The sequence below is a fragment of the Musa acuminata genome, chromosome BXJ1-5 (genome assembly GCF_036884655.1).
Source record: "Musa acuminata AAA Group cultivar baxijiao chromosome BXJ1-5, Cavendish_Baxijiao_AAA, whole genome shotgun sequence".
In the NCBI taxonomy this organism is placed as follows: domain Eukaryota; kingdom Viridiplantae; phylum Streptophyta; class Magnoliopsida; order Zingiberales; family Musaceae; genus Musa; species Musa acuminata.
The window spans coordinates 12,009,421-12,024,490 of NC_088331.1; the positions used below are offsets into that span (position 1 = coordinate 12,009,421).

The 15,070-nt window shown below is 33.8% G+C and overlaps 1 protein-coding gene across 1 annotated transcript; it reads right to left on the bottom strand.

Moving 5' to 3' along the window:
• Positions 1–11,271: 11,271 nt before the first annotated feature.
• On the bottom strand, positions 11,272–14,742 carry LOC135673816 (large ribosomal subunit protein eL37z-like). Its single transcript, XM_065183147.1, has 4 exons — positions 14,612–14,742; positions 14,347–14,482; positions 11,943–12,044; positions 11,272–11,507 (listed from the first exon to the last, which is right to left on the bottom strand). The coding sequence occupies exons 1-4, from the start codon at positions 14,612–14,614 to the stop codon at positions 11,461–11,463; spliced, it is 288 nt and encodes a 95-aa protein (XP_065039219.1). The 5' UTR covers positions 14,615–14,742; the 3' UTR covers positions 11,272–11,460.
• Between the last annotated feature and the right edge of the window lie 328 nt (positions 14,743–15,070).

Sequence of the window (15,070 nt, forward strand, 5' to 3'; positions counted from 1 at the left end):
GTATCAGAGCGACGATAAGACCTTTAGGGTCTTATTATTTGGTATCAGAGCCTACGATAAGACTTTAGGGTCTTATCATTTGGTATCAGAGCCTACGATAAGATCTTTAGGGTCTTATCATTTGGTATCAGAGCCTACGATAAGACTTTAGGGTCTTATCATTTGGTATCAGAGCCTACGATAAGACTTTAGGGTCTTATCATTTGGTATCAGAGCAACGATCCTTGGCACAGCCCACCGCAACCTTTCTTCCCTTCTTCCCCACCACCACTACAAGGCAATTCTTTATTCACCGTTGTCGCTACCTCCAAGCCCTGCTCCTCTTCTCTACCGCTGTTGTAGGGCAACTCCTTCTCCACTATCGTCGCTAGTCTTATCATTTGGTATTAGAGCCTACGATAAGACTTTAGGGTCTTATCATTTGGTATCAGAGCCTAGATAAGACTTTAGGGTCTTATCATTTGGTATCAGAGCCTACGATAAGACTTTAGGGTCTTATCAGAATGCTGCCGGAACTAGCCGAGAATGAGTAGGGAGCTTGCCGAAGGGTTTTTCGAGAGCTCGCCAGAAGGTTCGTTGGAAGTTCACGGAGCTCGACGAGAAAGGTCGGAGCTTGCCGAAGAAGCTCGTTGAAACTCGCCAAGATCAAATCATGAAGTCTAAGAGCTTGCCGGGAGTCCACAGAATGTTTTCCGAGAGTTTATCGGAAGACCGCCGGAAGTTCACCGGAAGCTCGCCGGAAGAAGTCTTGACTTACGGACTTTGTAATAGCTTAGGAAATGTCTTTAAATTCATAGTTAGCACATTAATTAGGGTTAGGATTAAGTGTTAATCCTATAACCCAAGTAGGGGCCAATTGGGCCCGAGTTCGGACTGGTTTGGGCCAAGTTTAGAGCCCAACCAATGAGCTGAAATAGTGTAGGCGGTGGCACCGCCCAGAACCCGAGAACTGAGCGGTGGCACCGCCCAACACCCGCCAGCCTAGGAAACCCAAGAGAATTCAAAATTTGGAGCCCAAATTTGAATCCTCTTGGGGCCTATAAATACCCCTCAATTCTCAACTGAGATTACAACTTTTGTAAAAGAAATAGATTGAGATAAAGGTCTTAGAAAAGTCTTTAGCAAGTCTTGTCTTAAATTGCTTGAGTATTCACCTCCGTCTTCCTCTTAAAAAATTGTAAGAGTATGAACCACTTATAAAAGGTTGTAAGAGGGGTATTTGTCCTTCCCCTTCAAAGAGATTTGCTAGTGGAAGTTGGGAGCCTCGTTGAAGAAGGCTTCGCAAGTGGATGTAGGTCATTTGATCGAACCACTAAATTGGCATGTTCATTGAATGTGTGACCAAAATGCTTAATCGGGAGTTAACATAGTACACTTCTCAGGGCCCTTATAAGCTAATCATACACATTGCCCACTTCTGATGTGGGACTAATGGTGGGATGTTACAATATCCCCAACTCAATTAGCTTGCAACATATCCCAGATCGAATCCTCTCACCCTGCCCAAATGCTAGGTCGGCTCTGATACCAAATGTCACAACCCGAGTTTGATGAGCCAACTGGCCAATAACTCCATTTTGGTCCTTCAACCACGGACCAAAATGCTTAAGCGGGAGTTAACGTAGTACACTCATCAGGCCCTTATAAGCTAATCATACACATTCCCCACTTCCGATGTGGGACTAATGAGATGTTACAGTTACTCTCTCATTCATCCTCCCTTTTTCAATGGGACGGACTACACTTGTTGGAAAACTCGAATGAGAGTTTTCTTACTTTCTTTGGATTTGAATTTATGACACATAGTCGAAAATGGATTTGAAATGTCTTCTCTCCCAATGAACCATTGGAATGATTTGGAGAATAAGATGTTTTCTCTAAATGCAAAGGCTATGAATGTCTTATATTGTGCACTTGACAAAAATGAATTTAATCGCGTTTCGATGTGTGACTCGGCTTTTGATATTTGGAGAACTCTAGAGGTCACTCATGAAGGCACTAGCCAAGTGAAAGAGTCCAAAATCAATATTCTTGTGCATTCTTACGAATTTTTCCGAATGAAACCAAGTGAGTCCATCGGAGACATGTACACCCGTTTCACGGATGTCATCAATGGACTAAAAGTTCTTGGTAAAAGTTTTTCTAATTTTGAACTAGTCACTAAAATCTTAAGATATCTTCCCAAAAGTTGGGATCCAAAAGTTACGGTCATTCAAGAGGCTAAGGACCTTAAAATATTCCCTCTCGAAGAACTTATTGGGTCTCTAATAACCTACGAAATGAACAATGTGACAAAAATGGAACTCGAGAACAACCTTCCAAAGGACAGGAAGGATTTGAGACATAGAACATTTGAAGACCACTTGAGCATAAGCTCAAGTGATGGTGAATTCAAACTCACTAAGAAATTTAAAAAGTTAGTGAAACAAAAATTTAAGAATGAAAAGAACAGAACTGCTTGCTTTGAATGCAAGAAAAAGAATAAGAATTGGGATGAATCGAGCTCCTCCGAAGACAAAGAGAAAATCAAGAAAGGCGAGGTGGCATAGTGGCAAACTATGCCATAACCACTTTCAACGATGAGGTAATCGAAATCCTCCCAATTTATTTTGAAATTACTTAATGCTTTCCATGATGCATTTTCTTTTTATTAGTTTAAAAAAATTATTTTTAATTGCTTAATGTAATGAAAATGAAAAAATTAGGAATCATGCTTATCATTCTAGTAATTTTGAAAATAATCATGAAAATTGTATGTTTATGATAAACAAAATGATTTTGATTAAAAATGTCTTATATGATATCGTGCCTAATAAATTTATTTTTTGAAACTATGCATGATGATGATGAGTTTTGGGTAATTTATAATTTATTGATTTTGATGATTTCCTTGATGATCTTTTGCGATTTATAGATTATCAATTTTTACCGTGATGAAAGTTGCTTTTAAAAATGATGCACGGCTTTTGTATGCAAACTAAGCATGAAAAGATAGATTCACCTAAAAAGAAAAATGCATGACTACAACAAATAACAAAATGATTTTGTTTGAAAATGCCTTATGCCCAATGAAACCATCATTGATGAATATGCTTTATATTTAATAGTTTCTTTGGCTTATATGCCTTATCATGATAAACGTTTTGAAAAGTTTGTATCATACTTGATGATTGTTATACATGATTTATTGGTCTTGAAGTTATTCAACTTTGATTAAATGAAATCATGTTTGACTTGAAGTAATGAGTTGAAATAATTTTTTTTTTTAATTATGTGTTGCACATTTTTTTTTATGATTTTTGATCTTTCGGTTTTAAATGATGATGCATGGATTTGAAAAAAATAAAATAAAAGGACATGCATGTATGGAATCAATCAATAAGTTGAAACAAAAGGAGGAAAGATTTTTTTATTAAAAATTTTCTTTTTCTCTATCTTATTGATTTCTACCTAAGAGACCAATAAAATTATTTATGCCATTTTGAATCTCTTGAAAGAAATGTTGAGATTTTGATGATTTGGACAATTTGAATTTGAATGAGTTTTATCCAAAATCATGATCTTGATTTCGTGATATTTACAAATTAAGATTTATTATGAATCAAGTTTTTTTCATTAATCGATCTCCTAAGATTTTCTTTTGATTATTTATGAGTAGGTTTTTCAAAAAGAAATCATGCCTTGCGGTATTCACATGTTCTAATCTTTCATGATATGATTTTTATGCAATTCCTTGTATTCATGAAATGTTTATCGCATCACCCAATTACTTTCTTCTTGATATTCCTTATGTGGTGATATAAAATTATGCATGAAATACTCTTGATATTATTTTTATGCATACAAATGAAAAGTTATGATCATGAATGGTCGAATAAAATTTGACAAGTTAATACCATCATGATTTGAAACATTTATGATTTGAAATTATGCATGCAATTGCTTTTTATTGTGATGATATATGCATATAATGTGTATCATGAATACTTTATTATCATACATGAAAATAGTGATAAATATTTTGAAAATAAATGTTTGTATCATGTTAGATGATTTTACATTTTGTGCATGATGAGTTATAGTGATGATTGAAACAATGATTGAAATAATATGAATGATGATTTGGAATCATGCATATAATGATGAGTTTATATGTTTTAAAAATATATATGATGATTTGGTATTATGTATGCAATACTTTAACGTATGATAATGATGCACGCAATGATGAAATATTCATGATAAAATTATTATTTTGATATTCATGACTTGAATCTTCCTTTTCCTTTTGCCAATGACAAAGGGGTAGAAAGAGTTGCTAATGTGCTATCTTGAATTGATGTAAAGGGTCATCTCAAAAAGAAATTAGCTAGCTTGCACAAGTCAAAAAAATACAAAAACTTACAAATCTTTAAATTTGCTAGCTTGTATATAGTAAAACTTGTATATCGTAAAAATTGCTAGCTTGTAGAGAAGCAAACAGCTGCTATCTCAAGAAAAACAAAAATGCTAAACTTGCACATATTTAATTGCTACATTGTATGATGATAAAACTTGATATTATATTTTTTTTTCATACAATGTATTGAATTTTTTATCTCTAAACACTTGATGCTCGGAATATTTTAAAATGTGATCTTGATAAGAATGTTTCAAGTTGCTCTTTGTGCTATATCTTTTCAAATGAATCATGAGCCTTGATATCATATATTTTATAATATAGAAATGACAAGATTTCTTTGCCTTGTATGCCTTATGTGATGATTGTACATCAATTTGCTTTATTATGAATTATATGAATCTTGATCGTGAACTTGTTAAAAAAAATTTTAATGAAACATGAATCATATCTTTGGTATTCATGAATTGATCCTTATTGATATATTTTATGAATTCTTTGCATATTTAGCTTGTTGAATGGTTCAAATTTTTAGCCATTGAGTCCTTCCTTTCTTTTTGACTTTGATAAAGGGGGAGAAGGTTTTGCTAGCTTATGCATTGAAAATGAAAGTAAACTTCCTAGCATGCTAAGGAAGTAAAATGTGCAAGCTTGCACTTCTAAAAAAGAGAAGAAAGATCTTGCTTATCAAAAGAAGCAAAAAGTGCAAAACTTAGAAAACTTGCAACAAAATTGCTTTTACCATGCTTTGTATCAAAAATAGGTTGATATCCTTAAAAGCATCGCATTAAATTTTTTAGTGTATCGTAATGTATCACATGTATCGCAAATTGAAAATTTTGAGACTATTATCATATCATGTTTAACAATTGATATCTTTCATTGATATGATAAATTATCATCTCATGATGTATCGCATAATGATATCATGATTTGCGATTGTATCATGTGATCCTTGCTAAATTTTCACATTGATATCCTTCATGAAATGATTTCTTTGCATTATTATCTTGTATGCATCATGTGATGATTGAAATATTGATTGATGCAAAGTTGATGTAAAAGTCTAAATCATTGGTTCCTCTCCTTCTTTTTGACATTGACAAAGGGGGAGAAAGTTATTGCTAGCTTGCACACTTAGAACGAAGAATTTGCTAGCTCGATCATTGTAATGAAGAAATTTGCTATATCAAAGTGCAATCTTGCACAAAAATTCAAGTGTTGAATTGCCATGATTGAACTTAAGAATCTTGCTATGCTTTTGTGCTTATATGTTATGATGAAAATCTAGCTTCATGTTGCAAAAACTTATATATCTTTTAAAATAGCTAGAGCTACTTCTCCTTTTTGTTGATGACATAGGGGGAGAAGTATATTGATGACTTCATGCATTGAATTGAATATTTTATATATTTACATGATGGTTTAAATAACATGTGATGAATGTTACTTGGATTTAGGATAATCCAAGTGTTCTATCAATGGCATATTGATAGTGGGAGTTTGGTTAAACTCCAGGGAGTTAAGGTTAACTCCGTTAGTCATCAATTAGTTGTCATCATCAAAAAGGGGGAGATTGTTGAATCTCGGATTTTGATGATGAAACTAATTGATTGTGTTTAGATATTTAACTGCATTTTGAGTGATGCAGGTCTACTCGATCAGGATTAGACAATTGACGCAAGAGGAATTGACGTTGCGCCGGAGGAGATCACGTCAGGATATTGGACGACAGAAGGCTTCGGACGTCGGGCATCAGGCCAAGGAGAGCAGAATTGCACCAAGGATATCGGGGTTGCAGAGGTCAACCGTCGATTAGGCAACAAGCCGCAAGAGAGGATGATGCGCTGAAGAATCGGACAAAGCGCCAACCAATGACATGCCGGGCAATAGAATATCAATTCGCGTTGTAATAATTGTCTAGATCGGAGTAGAGTTTTAGCTTGTGTGTGCAGGATAACTACGATAACGACGAAGACATAAAGTGAAACAAAGTGTCAGAGTCAAGCGCGAAGGATTCGTTGCAAGTTCGAGAGTTCGACGGAAGTCCGAAGGTTCATCGGGAATGCTGCCGGAACTAGCCGAGAATGAGTAGGGAGCTTGCAGAAGGGTTTTTCGGAAGCTCGTCGAAAGGTTCGTTGGAAGTTCGCGGAGCTCATCGAGAAAGGTCGGAGCTTGCTAAAGAAGCTCATTGGAACTCGCCAAGATCAAATCGTGAAGTCTAAGAGCTTACCGGGAGTCCGCAGAATGTTTTCCAAGAGTTTATCGGAAGACCGCCGAAAGTTCACTAGAAGCTCGCCGGAATAAGTCTTAACTTACGGACTTTGTAATAGCTTAGGAAATGTCTTTAAATTCGTAGTTAGCACATTAATTAGGGTTAGGATTATGTGTTAATCCTATAACCCAAGTATGGGCCAATTGGGCCCGAGTTCGGACTGGTTTGGGCCAAGTTTAGACCCTAACTAGTGAGCTGAAATAGTGTAGGCGGTGGCACCGCCCAGAACCCGAGAACTGAGCTGTGGCACCGCTGGACTAAGCGATGGCACCGCCCAGCACCCGAGAGGTCCAGCGGTGGCACCGCCGGACTGGGCGGTGCCACCGCCAGTACACTGTCAGTGTCAGACACTAACAGGCAGTGGCACCGCCAGCCTCGGAAACCTAAGAGAATTCAAAATTTGGAGCCCAAATTTGAATCCTCTTGGGGCCTATAAATACCCCTCAATTCTCAGTTGAGATTACAACTTTTGTGAAAGCAATAGATTGAGATAAAGGTCTTAGAAAAGTCTTTAACAAGTATTGTCTTAAATTGCTTGAGTGTTCACCTCCGTCTTCCTCTTTAAAAATTGTAAGAGTATGAACCACTTGTAAAAGGTTGTAAGAGGGGTATTTGTCCTTCCCCTTCAAAGAGATTTGCTAATGGAAGTTGGGAGCCTCATTGAAGAAGACTTCACAAGTGGATGTAGGTCATTTGACCGAACCACTTTAAATTAGCGTGTTCATTGAATGTGTGAGTACTTACTTTTCTGCAATCGTTATCTACACAACAGCAAGTTTCTGGTTTCTACTTTACTCAAGTTATAATCAAAGCGAAATCTTTTTACATTTTACGGAATCATTTTCGAACTTACAAGTTTTAATCCGCTACATTAATTCACCTCCCCCCCCCCCTCTTAGTGTCGTTCCGATCCTAACATCTTGAAGACTGAATCTGCGTGGTACCACTGCCTAGAATAACGATACCACTGCCTGACATAGTCTCGGAGACTGTGCCATCGATGGTTCCATCTGTTAGGCCACAGATTATTAATAAAATAACTATTTTATTTTTCAATATAACCCTTGAAATTTTTAAAATCACAAAAGGATTCAGCTTTTTTTTTTTCTAAAAGTACACCCATGCCATTATTCTATAATTATCTATAAATAATAAAAAATATTTACCTCTAAGCATAAGCCCATAAATATCTACATGCATTAATTTTAATCATTCTTTGACTCTCCAATAATAATCTGTTTGAAAAAAAAATCTATGCTATTTTTCAAATACACAAGAATCATAAATAATATTTTTATTCTAAATTTTAGGTAAATCAACTATCAAATTATTCTGATTTAACCGTTCTCATCCATCATAATTCAGATGATCATATTTTTTGTGTCATAGTATTGATTCATCAATAACAATAGTAGTAACTATATGGAAGGAAAAAAATCGAAGAACAATAAAGGAAATAATTTTTTTTGTCATTCTAGTAATTACTATCAATTTTGTAGTTTTCTTATCGAAAATCTGATATTTTTCATCATAAAAAATAGCATAATAATCTTTTCTCAATAGTTGCCCTATATTAATAAGGTTTTTCTTGAATTCAAAAACAAATATCATATCATTAATAAACTTTTTACCGAATTTGGTGTTAACGACAAGTGTTCCTTTTTCTTCTATCTGAATTTATCTATCATTTCCCACATGCACTACAGACCTGATCAATCCATAAGTGAAACAAACTTGTATCACCTATTATATGGTTATTATATCTACTATCCAAACACCAAGTTCATATAGAACTAGAATATTCATCATTAGATGTCATAAAAAAGTATTTTTTTATCTTTTTTCTCACTATTATTTTTTATGATAATTTGATTAATTTTTATTCTAATAATCTTTTTCAAGATGATAATATTTTTTGCAATGAGAGAAAAGAATAGCATTTGGATTTTTGTTATTGTATCATCAATCTTTTTCGATATATCTAATTTTTTTACAATAAAAGCATTGATATTTTATTATCTTCATTAAAGTTCATCTTATTCTCATTTGATCAACCTCATCCCTTGCCTCAAGTGTCACTTGTTTGTACCTCTAAACATACCTTTTAATATTTTTAGATTTTTGTTGATATTGATGTTGTGAGGAAATATGGACTCATCTATTGCTTATTGTAGTATGTAAAGGGCTTTTGCATCTTATTGCATATTCTCATTCATTTGAACTTTTTTATTTTCAATGATATTGAGATCCTACAAATCATACTCAGCAAAGTCATTTTCTAACAAATTTTACTATCCGAAATAAACAAGGTTCTTATTTTAATATCTCAAAACTGATAATTTTCACCTTGAGAAAAGTTGATTGAAAATACTTAACAATAATATCTGTCATCTTTTTTTTCTTGACTTTGTAGATCTGCTAGTCTCTTTTTCTTTTTAAATTGACGGATATTTGTTGTTCTTACTTTAAACTAGACTTTAATATGGTACTTGTTAACTTTATATAGAATTTTAGAAAGAAAAGAGAGAAGACATAGGAAGAACTAGTAGTTCAAATATGTAGTACCTTGGATAAGTCTAAAAGCACATATTTATAATAGCCAAAAAATAAAATATAAATTTTTAAATAAAAAATCACCTACTTAGCCTAACAACCCAACTCATCCACTCAATAGCCTAACAAACTTCCTCATCCTCATCCATGCACCAACACTACTCATCCATTTATATTAATCTAAATTCTTATATTTTGTTGCATATAATTCTAATTATTTCAATTAATTTTATTAATATATCCTCTTCCTCTACTTTTTCTTCTCCTCCTCCTTCCCCTCCACCACCTCCTTCTTCTCTATAAATACTTCTAAAATTAAAACATAATGCATTTATATCCTTCAAAAATAAAACAAATATGTTATAATCATATGGGGCATGGATATACAAATTTAAAGTGTTCTATGTAAAGTTCACTGAAAAATCTTCTATTAGAATGGTTTTGTAAACAAATTAGAAGATATATCTAAAAAGGATTTTAATAGGATTTTAGAATAACTAATCATTAAGTTTGATATTTTTAGATAAATTATATAAATAAGTGTAATTTTAGTTCATTATCGAATATAACAGGTTAACATTGACCAAACCATCTCAAACTCTTACAAACCTAATAAAACATGACTATAACAAGTATTGTTTTTTTTTTCTATTTTATAATAAATCTATGACCTTATTCTATCAAAATTTATATATTTTTAGATATCTTCTATAAGCGAGTATATCTTAATTTAGTTTTTAGTATAATAGGATTAACTTCAATAAAACCATTTGAAATTCTCATAATTGTACTATAACATCCTTCCAATAAAAATTACATATTTTTTCTATTTTTTATAAATTTAAGATAATTAATTATCAAATTTAACATGTTTTTATGATGTTGTATGAATGAATATATTTTAATTTGTTTTTTAGTATAACAGGTTACATTCCACCCAACATAATTAAATTTGAACAATTCTACTGGAATAGATTCTAACAAAGATTTTAATAAATTTTTAAATATTTAATTATTAATTTTAATATATTTTATGATGAATATAATTTAATTTATTTTTAACCGTAACGAAATCAACTTTAACCAAGTGATCTAAATTTTTTTAAACTCTACTAGAACATAATTATAACAAGAATTCAGCTTATTATTATTTTATTATGCATTTAAAATCTTATATATCAAAATTGACATATTTTATTTTAAATTATCATATAAAATGTAAGGTTGATGTAAGAGGCTAAACAAGAGGAGAAAAAAGAAAAGGTGAGAAGAGAGTAGGGAAAAGGAAGAGAGTGAGGAAGTAAATAAAAAGCAAGGAGATAAATGAGGAGAGACAATGGAGGGCATCTGACATTCCAAAAAAGAGAAAAAGACTCAATCGGTTTGGGCTAATGAGATTTAAAGGATCCATGAGTAAAATTTTGATGTTTATGAAAAACACCCTATATCAAAACAATTATAAGGTAAAAAAAAAATAAAACACTCTATTAGATAAATTACACTTAATTCAAAACCTACTACAAATCAAGGTTCGTCGTACCGTACCGTACCAGCGTTTCGACCCGGGCTCGGTACCGGTACGGTATACCACTCGGTACACCCAGGTGTACCGAGCGGTACACTCACGCGTACCGAGCACTGTACACTGCTACAGTACTCGGTATGGTACGGAAGGATCCGCGTACCGTTGGCCTATCGGACCGGTACATACCGCCCGTACCGGGCGGTACAGTCCGGTATGGCAAACCTTGCTACAAATTGCCATACCGGCCACACCTCAATGGCAACATCGTCTTCAGTAATTTGGTCAATTAAGGTGTTCCGAATGCAAAGTTCCCAGCGGAAATCTTTTCACTTACGCTCTGTCTAAATAAAATGGATAAGTAATCACAACAAAATATCAGACAACATCGAGACAGCTGACAAGAATTAGACCATAAACAATGAAACTGGATCTTATGATATAGAAGGCCATTGAAAGGAGAACTGACAGAATATGAATTGATTGGAAGAAACGCCAGACAGCCTAAAACATTGCAAAGCAGAAGATCAATAGATGGATGTCTCATTCAAAATTGCAATTACTAAAATATTGTCTTCCAAGCAAGCATGTTAAAAATTGCATAAGCTTTATCTTCAACAATAATGTTCGAAGAGAAGAATCGCAAACAAAGAGTAGCTGATAAACAAGACTTTATGATGATCCAACAGAAAAGACATTGTCTCTATCCTTTTAAACTTCAGTAGATGTAGCCTTCTTCCTTGAAGTTGCTTGGGTCCCTGGAAAAACAGATCCAATTATACTAACTGTTTACAAGTGTGGTAGAATTAAAAATCAGGAAGACCAGTTTGGCAGTTATCTTGTCAATCTAGTCTATCATATTACATCCAAACGAACATACTACAATTCCATCTTCAATAGTAGACTTATTCTGTCACTTCAGTTGCAATGACAGCTATAATTAACAACATTGATTTTCCAACTACTTCAGGCTGGCTATGATTACAAAATGTAATGATAATGTTTACTTTCAAGTCCCCACTTATTTTTATTTTCTTTTCATTTCATTTCCAGGGGTACACCAGATTCGCACAGAATGTAAAACTGGCACCTGCCTTCCAGCACGGCCAGGAAGCAATTAGGCCAAAACTTAAACACCGATTGATACTAATCAACCAACCAATCAAGTAGATGAAAATCAATAAATAAAATACCTTCTCTGAAGTTACTCTTGAACCTACGAGGCACATGACGAAGATATCTCATCCTTCCTGTACCTGTTGTCTTTCTCCTAATTGCTTTCACACTCCAGTTATCTATTGCAAAAAGGCATTTTCAGCATAAAAAAGATGAATTATAAGGACAGACAACTGATACCAAAAGACTCAGCAAAATGAGATCAAACATAAGAAGGTAACTATCATTTGATATGGAGGATCCATGTCCATGCATTCAGCAAACAAAGTCCACAAGAAAGAAGGTGAACAGATATAGACAGCGTTTGGGAATACATTTGCATTTTTAATGTATAGTTGGAGAAAGAGGTTTGAATGAACATGCAGTTGTGGAATGCTTTGAGTATTTGATAAATAATAGAATAAAACTATATTTTAAATGTGTATTGACATAAGTATTGTTTGGTATAATTGTATTTAAAACATCCATTAAATATTTTGTGATAAATTTACCCTTCTAATATTTTTAATCTTTATTCCAAAAATGAATACATATTTTCATTTAAATAAATAAATAAATAAAATAAAAGTATGTAATCTTATAAAAAAGATATATGGCCCAAATATATAATAAATAAAAAATATAATTAAATATACAATAATCTTTAAAAGTAAATAAATAAAATTTCACCTTATAAAAAATATAAATCATGTTGGTTTATTACTCAATCATTTTGATAATCTTAAAATTTTAGATAAAGTCATAAGGATATTTTTTTTAAATTTAAAAAACTAAATAAGCATCTCGCAAATGCTGAAATGCTACCTTGAGATAGCATCAGCATTTTAACATTTCCGAAGCAACATCCAATCAGATGCGATTTGAAAAATATATAATAAATAAAAATATATAATCATATAAATAAAAATAAAATAATCTTTAAAAATAAATAAATAAAATTATACCTTTTAGAAAATATAAATCATGTTGGTTTATCACTAAGTCATTTTGATAATCATGAAATTTTAGATAAAGTTATAAGGATACTTTGGGAATTTAAAAAATTAAACTAGCATCTCACAAATGCTGAAATGCTAATGCTACCTTGAGGTAGCATCAGCATTTAAGCATTTCCAATGTAATATCCAAACTAGATGTGATTTAAAAAAAATTATCAAACATCAATTCACATTTGAAATGTATATTGGGTCCTCAATGCACATTTTAAATATCTTCCCAACTGCACCCATAGTACCTATTACACATAGAACCCATCAACTGATGATAAATAACAGCGACAAAATATTATAGAGTTAGGCACATACTGAGCCAAGACTTCAAATATTTTCCCTTACCCATCAAAAACAAGCATAGAGCACTTGAACCCAACACCAAACTTACAAAAATCTATTTAACTAAAGCAATACATAACTAAGAACAATTTAGAAGCCACCAATAACAAACCCAGTTTAAACATCATACTCTCATTTACAAAGTAATCATGAAAAAGAAGACCAAACTGCTCACTATCGTACCTTAACATTCCATCTTCATAAAGATGGAATGTTAAGGTAGGATACTATTCTTAAGAAAAGGCTCTTTTAACATATAGAGGAAACAATTCTTAAGCCAAGAAACTGGCTTAAAATTTAAGAAAGCATCAATCCCAAAAATAAAAGATCTCAAGGTGCAAATAGTAGCACAAGTTTCGTGTTCTTTCTATCAGACATCATCATTCATCATGCAAAGAAAGAAATTTAAAAAGTACTAAATGATCTAAAAACTAAAAAAACTACAAACACAGTAAAAATCCTGATATATTAAAGACTCTCCACCAATCAAATTCGACACATGATCTTATTCAGCAAGTCCGACCAAAATAACCCAACGGCATTTGCCACATCGGTGTCAAACCCTAATTGAAAATATCCTCCAAATCAAATCTGCTGGAGAATATTCTCTCGGGGGCGAACTCTCTATCTCCCACATTTAATACTAAGCTTCCACACCTTAGCATTCAGGGACCTCACCAGGTATAGTCCGGCACTAGATTTGCAGGAACCTTAAACCAACTTAGGAAACTTTGCTTCAAGAGACATAAGGTCGAGGATTTTACGGCGACTACTCTGGTCGGATTGAGTGAGCTACAAGACGTAGGACCGATGGCCGTCATTGACATAACAAATCCAAACTTGAGGGACAACAGATGAACAGTGTAAATAGAACACGAGCACCGAGTGCCAAAAATGCCCTTCAGCCGACAGTTGGCCAAACCCTTCGTATTCCAAGCTCGTCGCATACGTGTGTATATATATAAATATATATATATATATATATATATATATATATATATATATATATATATATATATATATATATATATATATAAAGCAATAATCTAAATGGAAAAATGTAAAAGATGACACGGAGGTCACTTCTTACACTTGCGGATCCGAGCGGCAGGGTAGCCGCAGGAGCCGCACCGGCTCTTCTGGAGGTGGAAGCTCCTCCGCCCACACCTCACGCACAGAGTGTGGGTCTTGTTCCTCCGCTTCCCGAAGCTCCCCGTTCCCTTACCCTGCCGCCAAGAGAAGACACACAGTCAATCAGAGTCAAGGATCGATGCGAGTGTCTTCCAAGAGAAATCAGAGGAAGCGAAACGGAACCAGGGTGGGGTACTCGACAGGGATTCAAGAGGGCTACTCACCATCGCGCGTCCGTGTTCTCCTCGATCGGCCCTTCTTCAGGGTTGGCGGCGATCGAGAACAAGAGAGGGAAAAGAGGGAAGGGCAAACTGAAAACCCTAGAAAGTCGCTTCGGCTCTTTCTTTTATACGCGGGCGTGGAGCAATCCGAGCCCTCAAGCTGACTGACGCGATTCGGACTCGGCGAGGAAACACATCCTAGCCGTTGAAGCTTACGTCGATGCATCAAAATGGAGGCGGGCTTCTAAACAAAAATGAAATAAAGGAGAAAAATTAGAAAAGGTAAAAATCTCGTTTATGTCTTGCGAAGTAATGTTGATGGAGATCCAATTTTTTAGGATTTTTCCCAATCGTGTTTGATTCCGTTATCGCAGATACGAAAAAGACAAACTCATGATTTAATTGCACTGTCCAATTCTCGATTCAAACTGAGGTAGGATAAAAAAAAAAAAAAGGCGTACA

Bases quoted from the DNA above. Each gene is read 5' to 3' on its own strand.
- LOC135673816 (XM_065183147.1), bottom strand. The intron at 12,045-14,346 runs GTAAGAAGTGAC...TTTTTGCAATAG, and splicing joins TGCCGCTCGGATCCGCAAGT to ATAACTGGAGTGTGAAAGCA. The intron at 11,508-11,942 runs GTATTTTATTTA...CTGTTTTTCCAG, and splicing joins CAAGAGTAACTTCAGAGAAG to GGACCCAAGCAACTTCAAGG.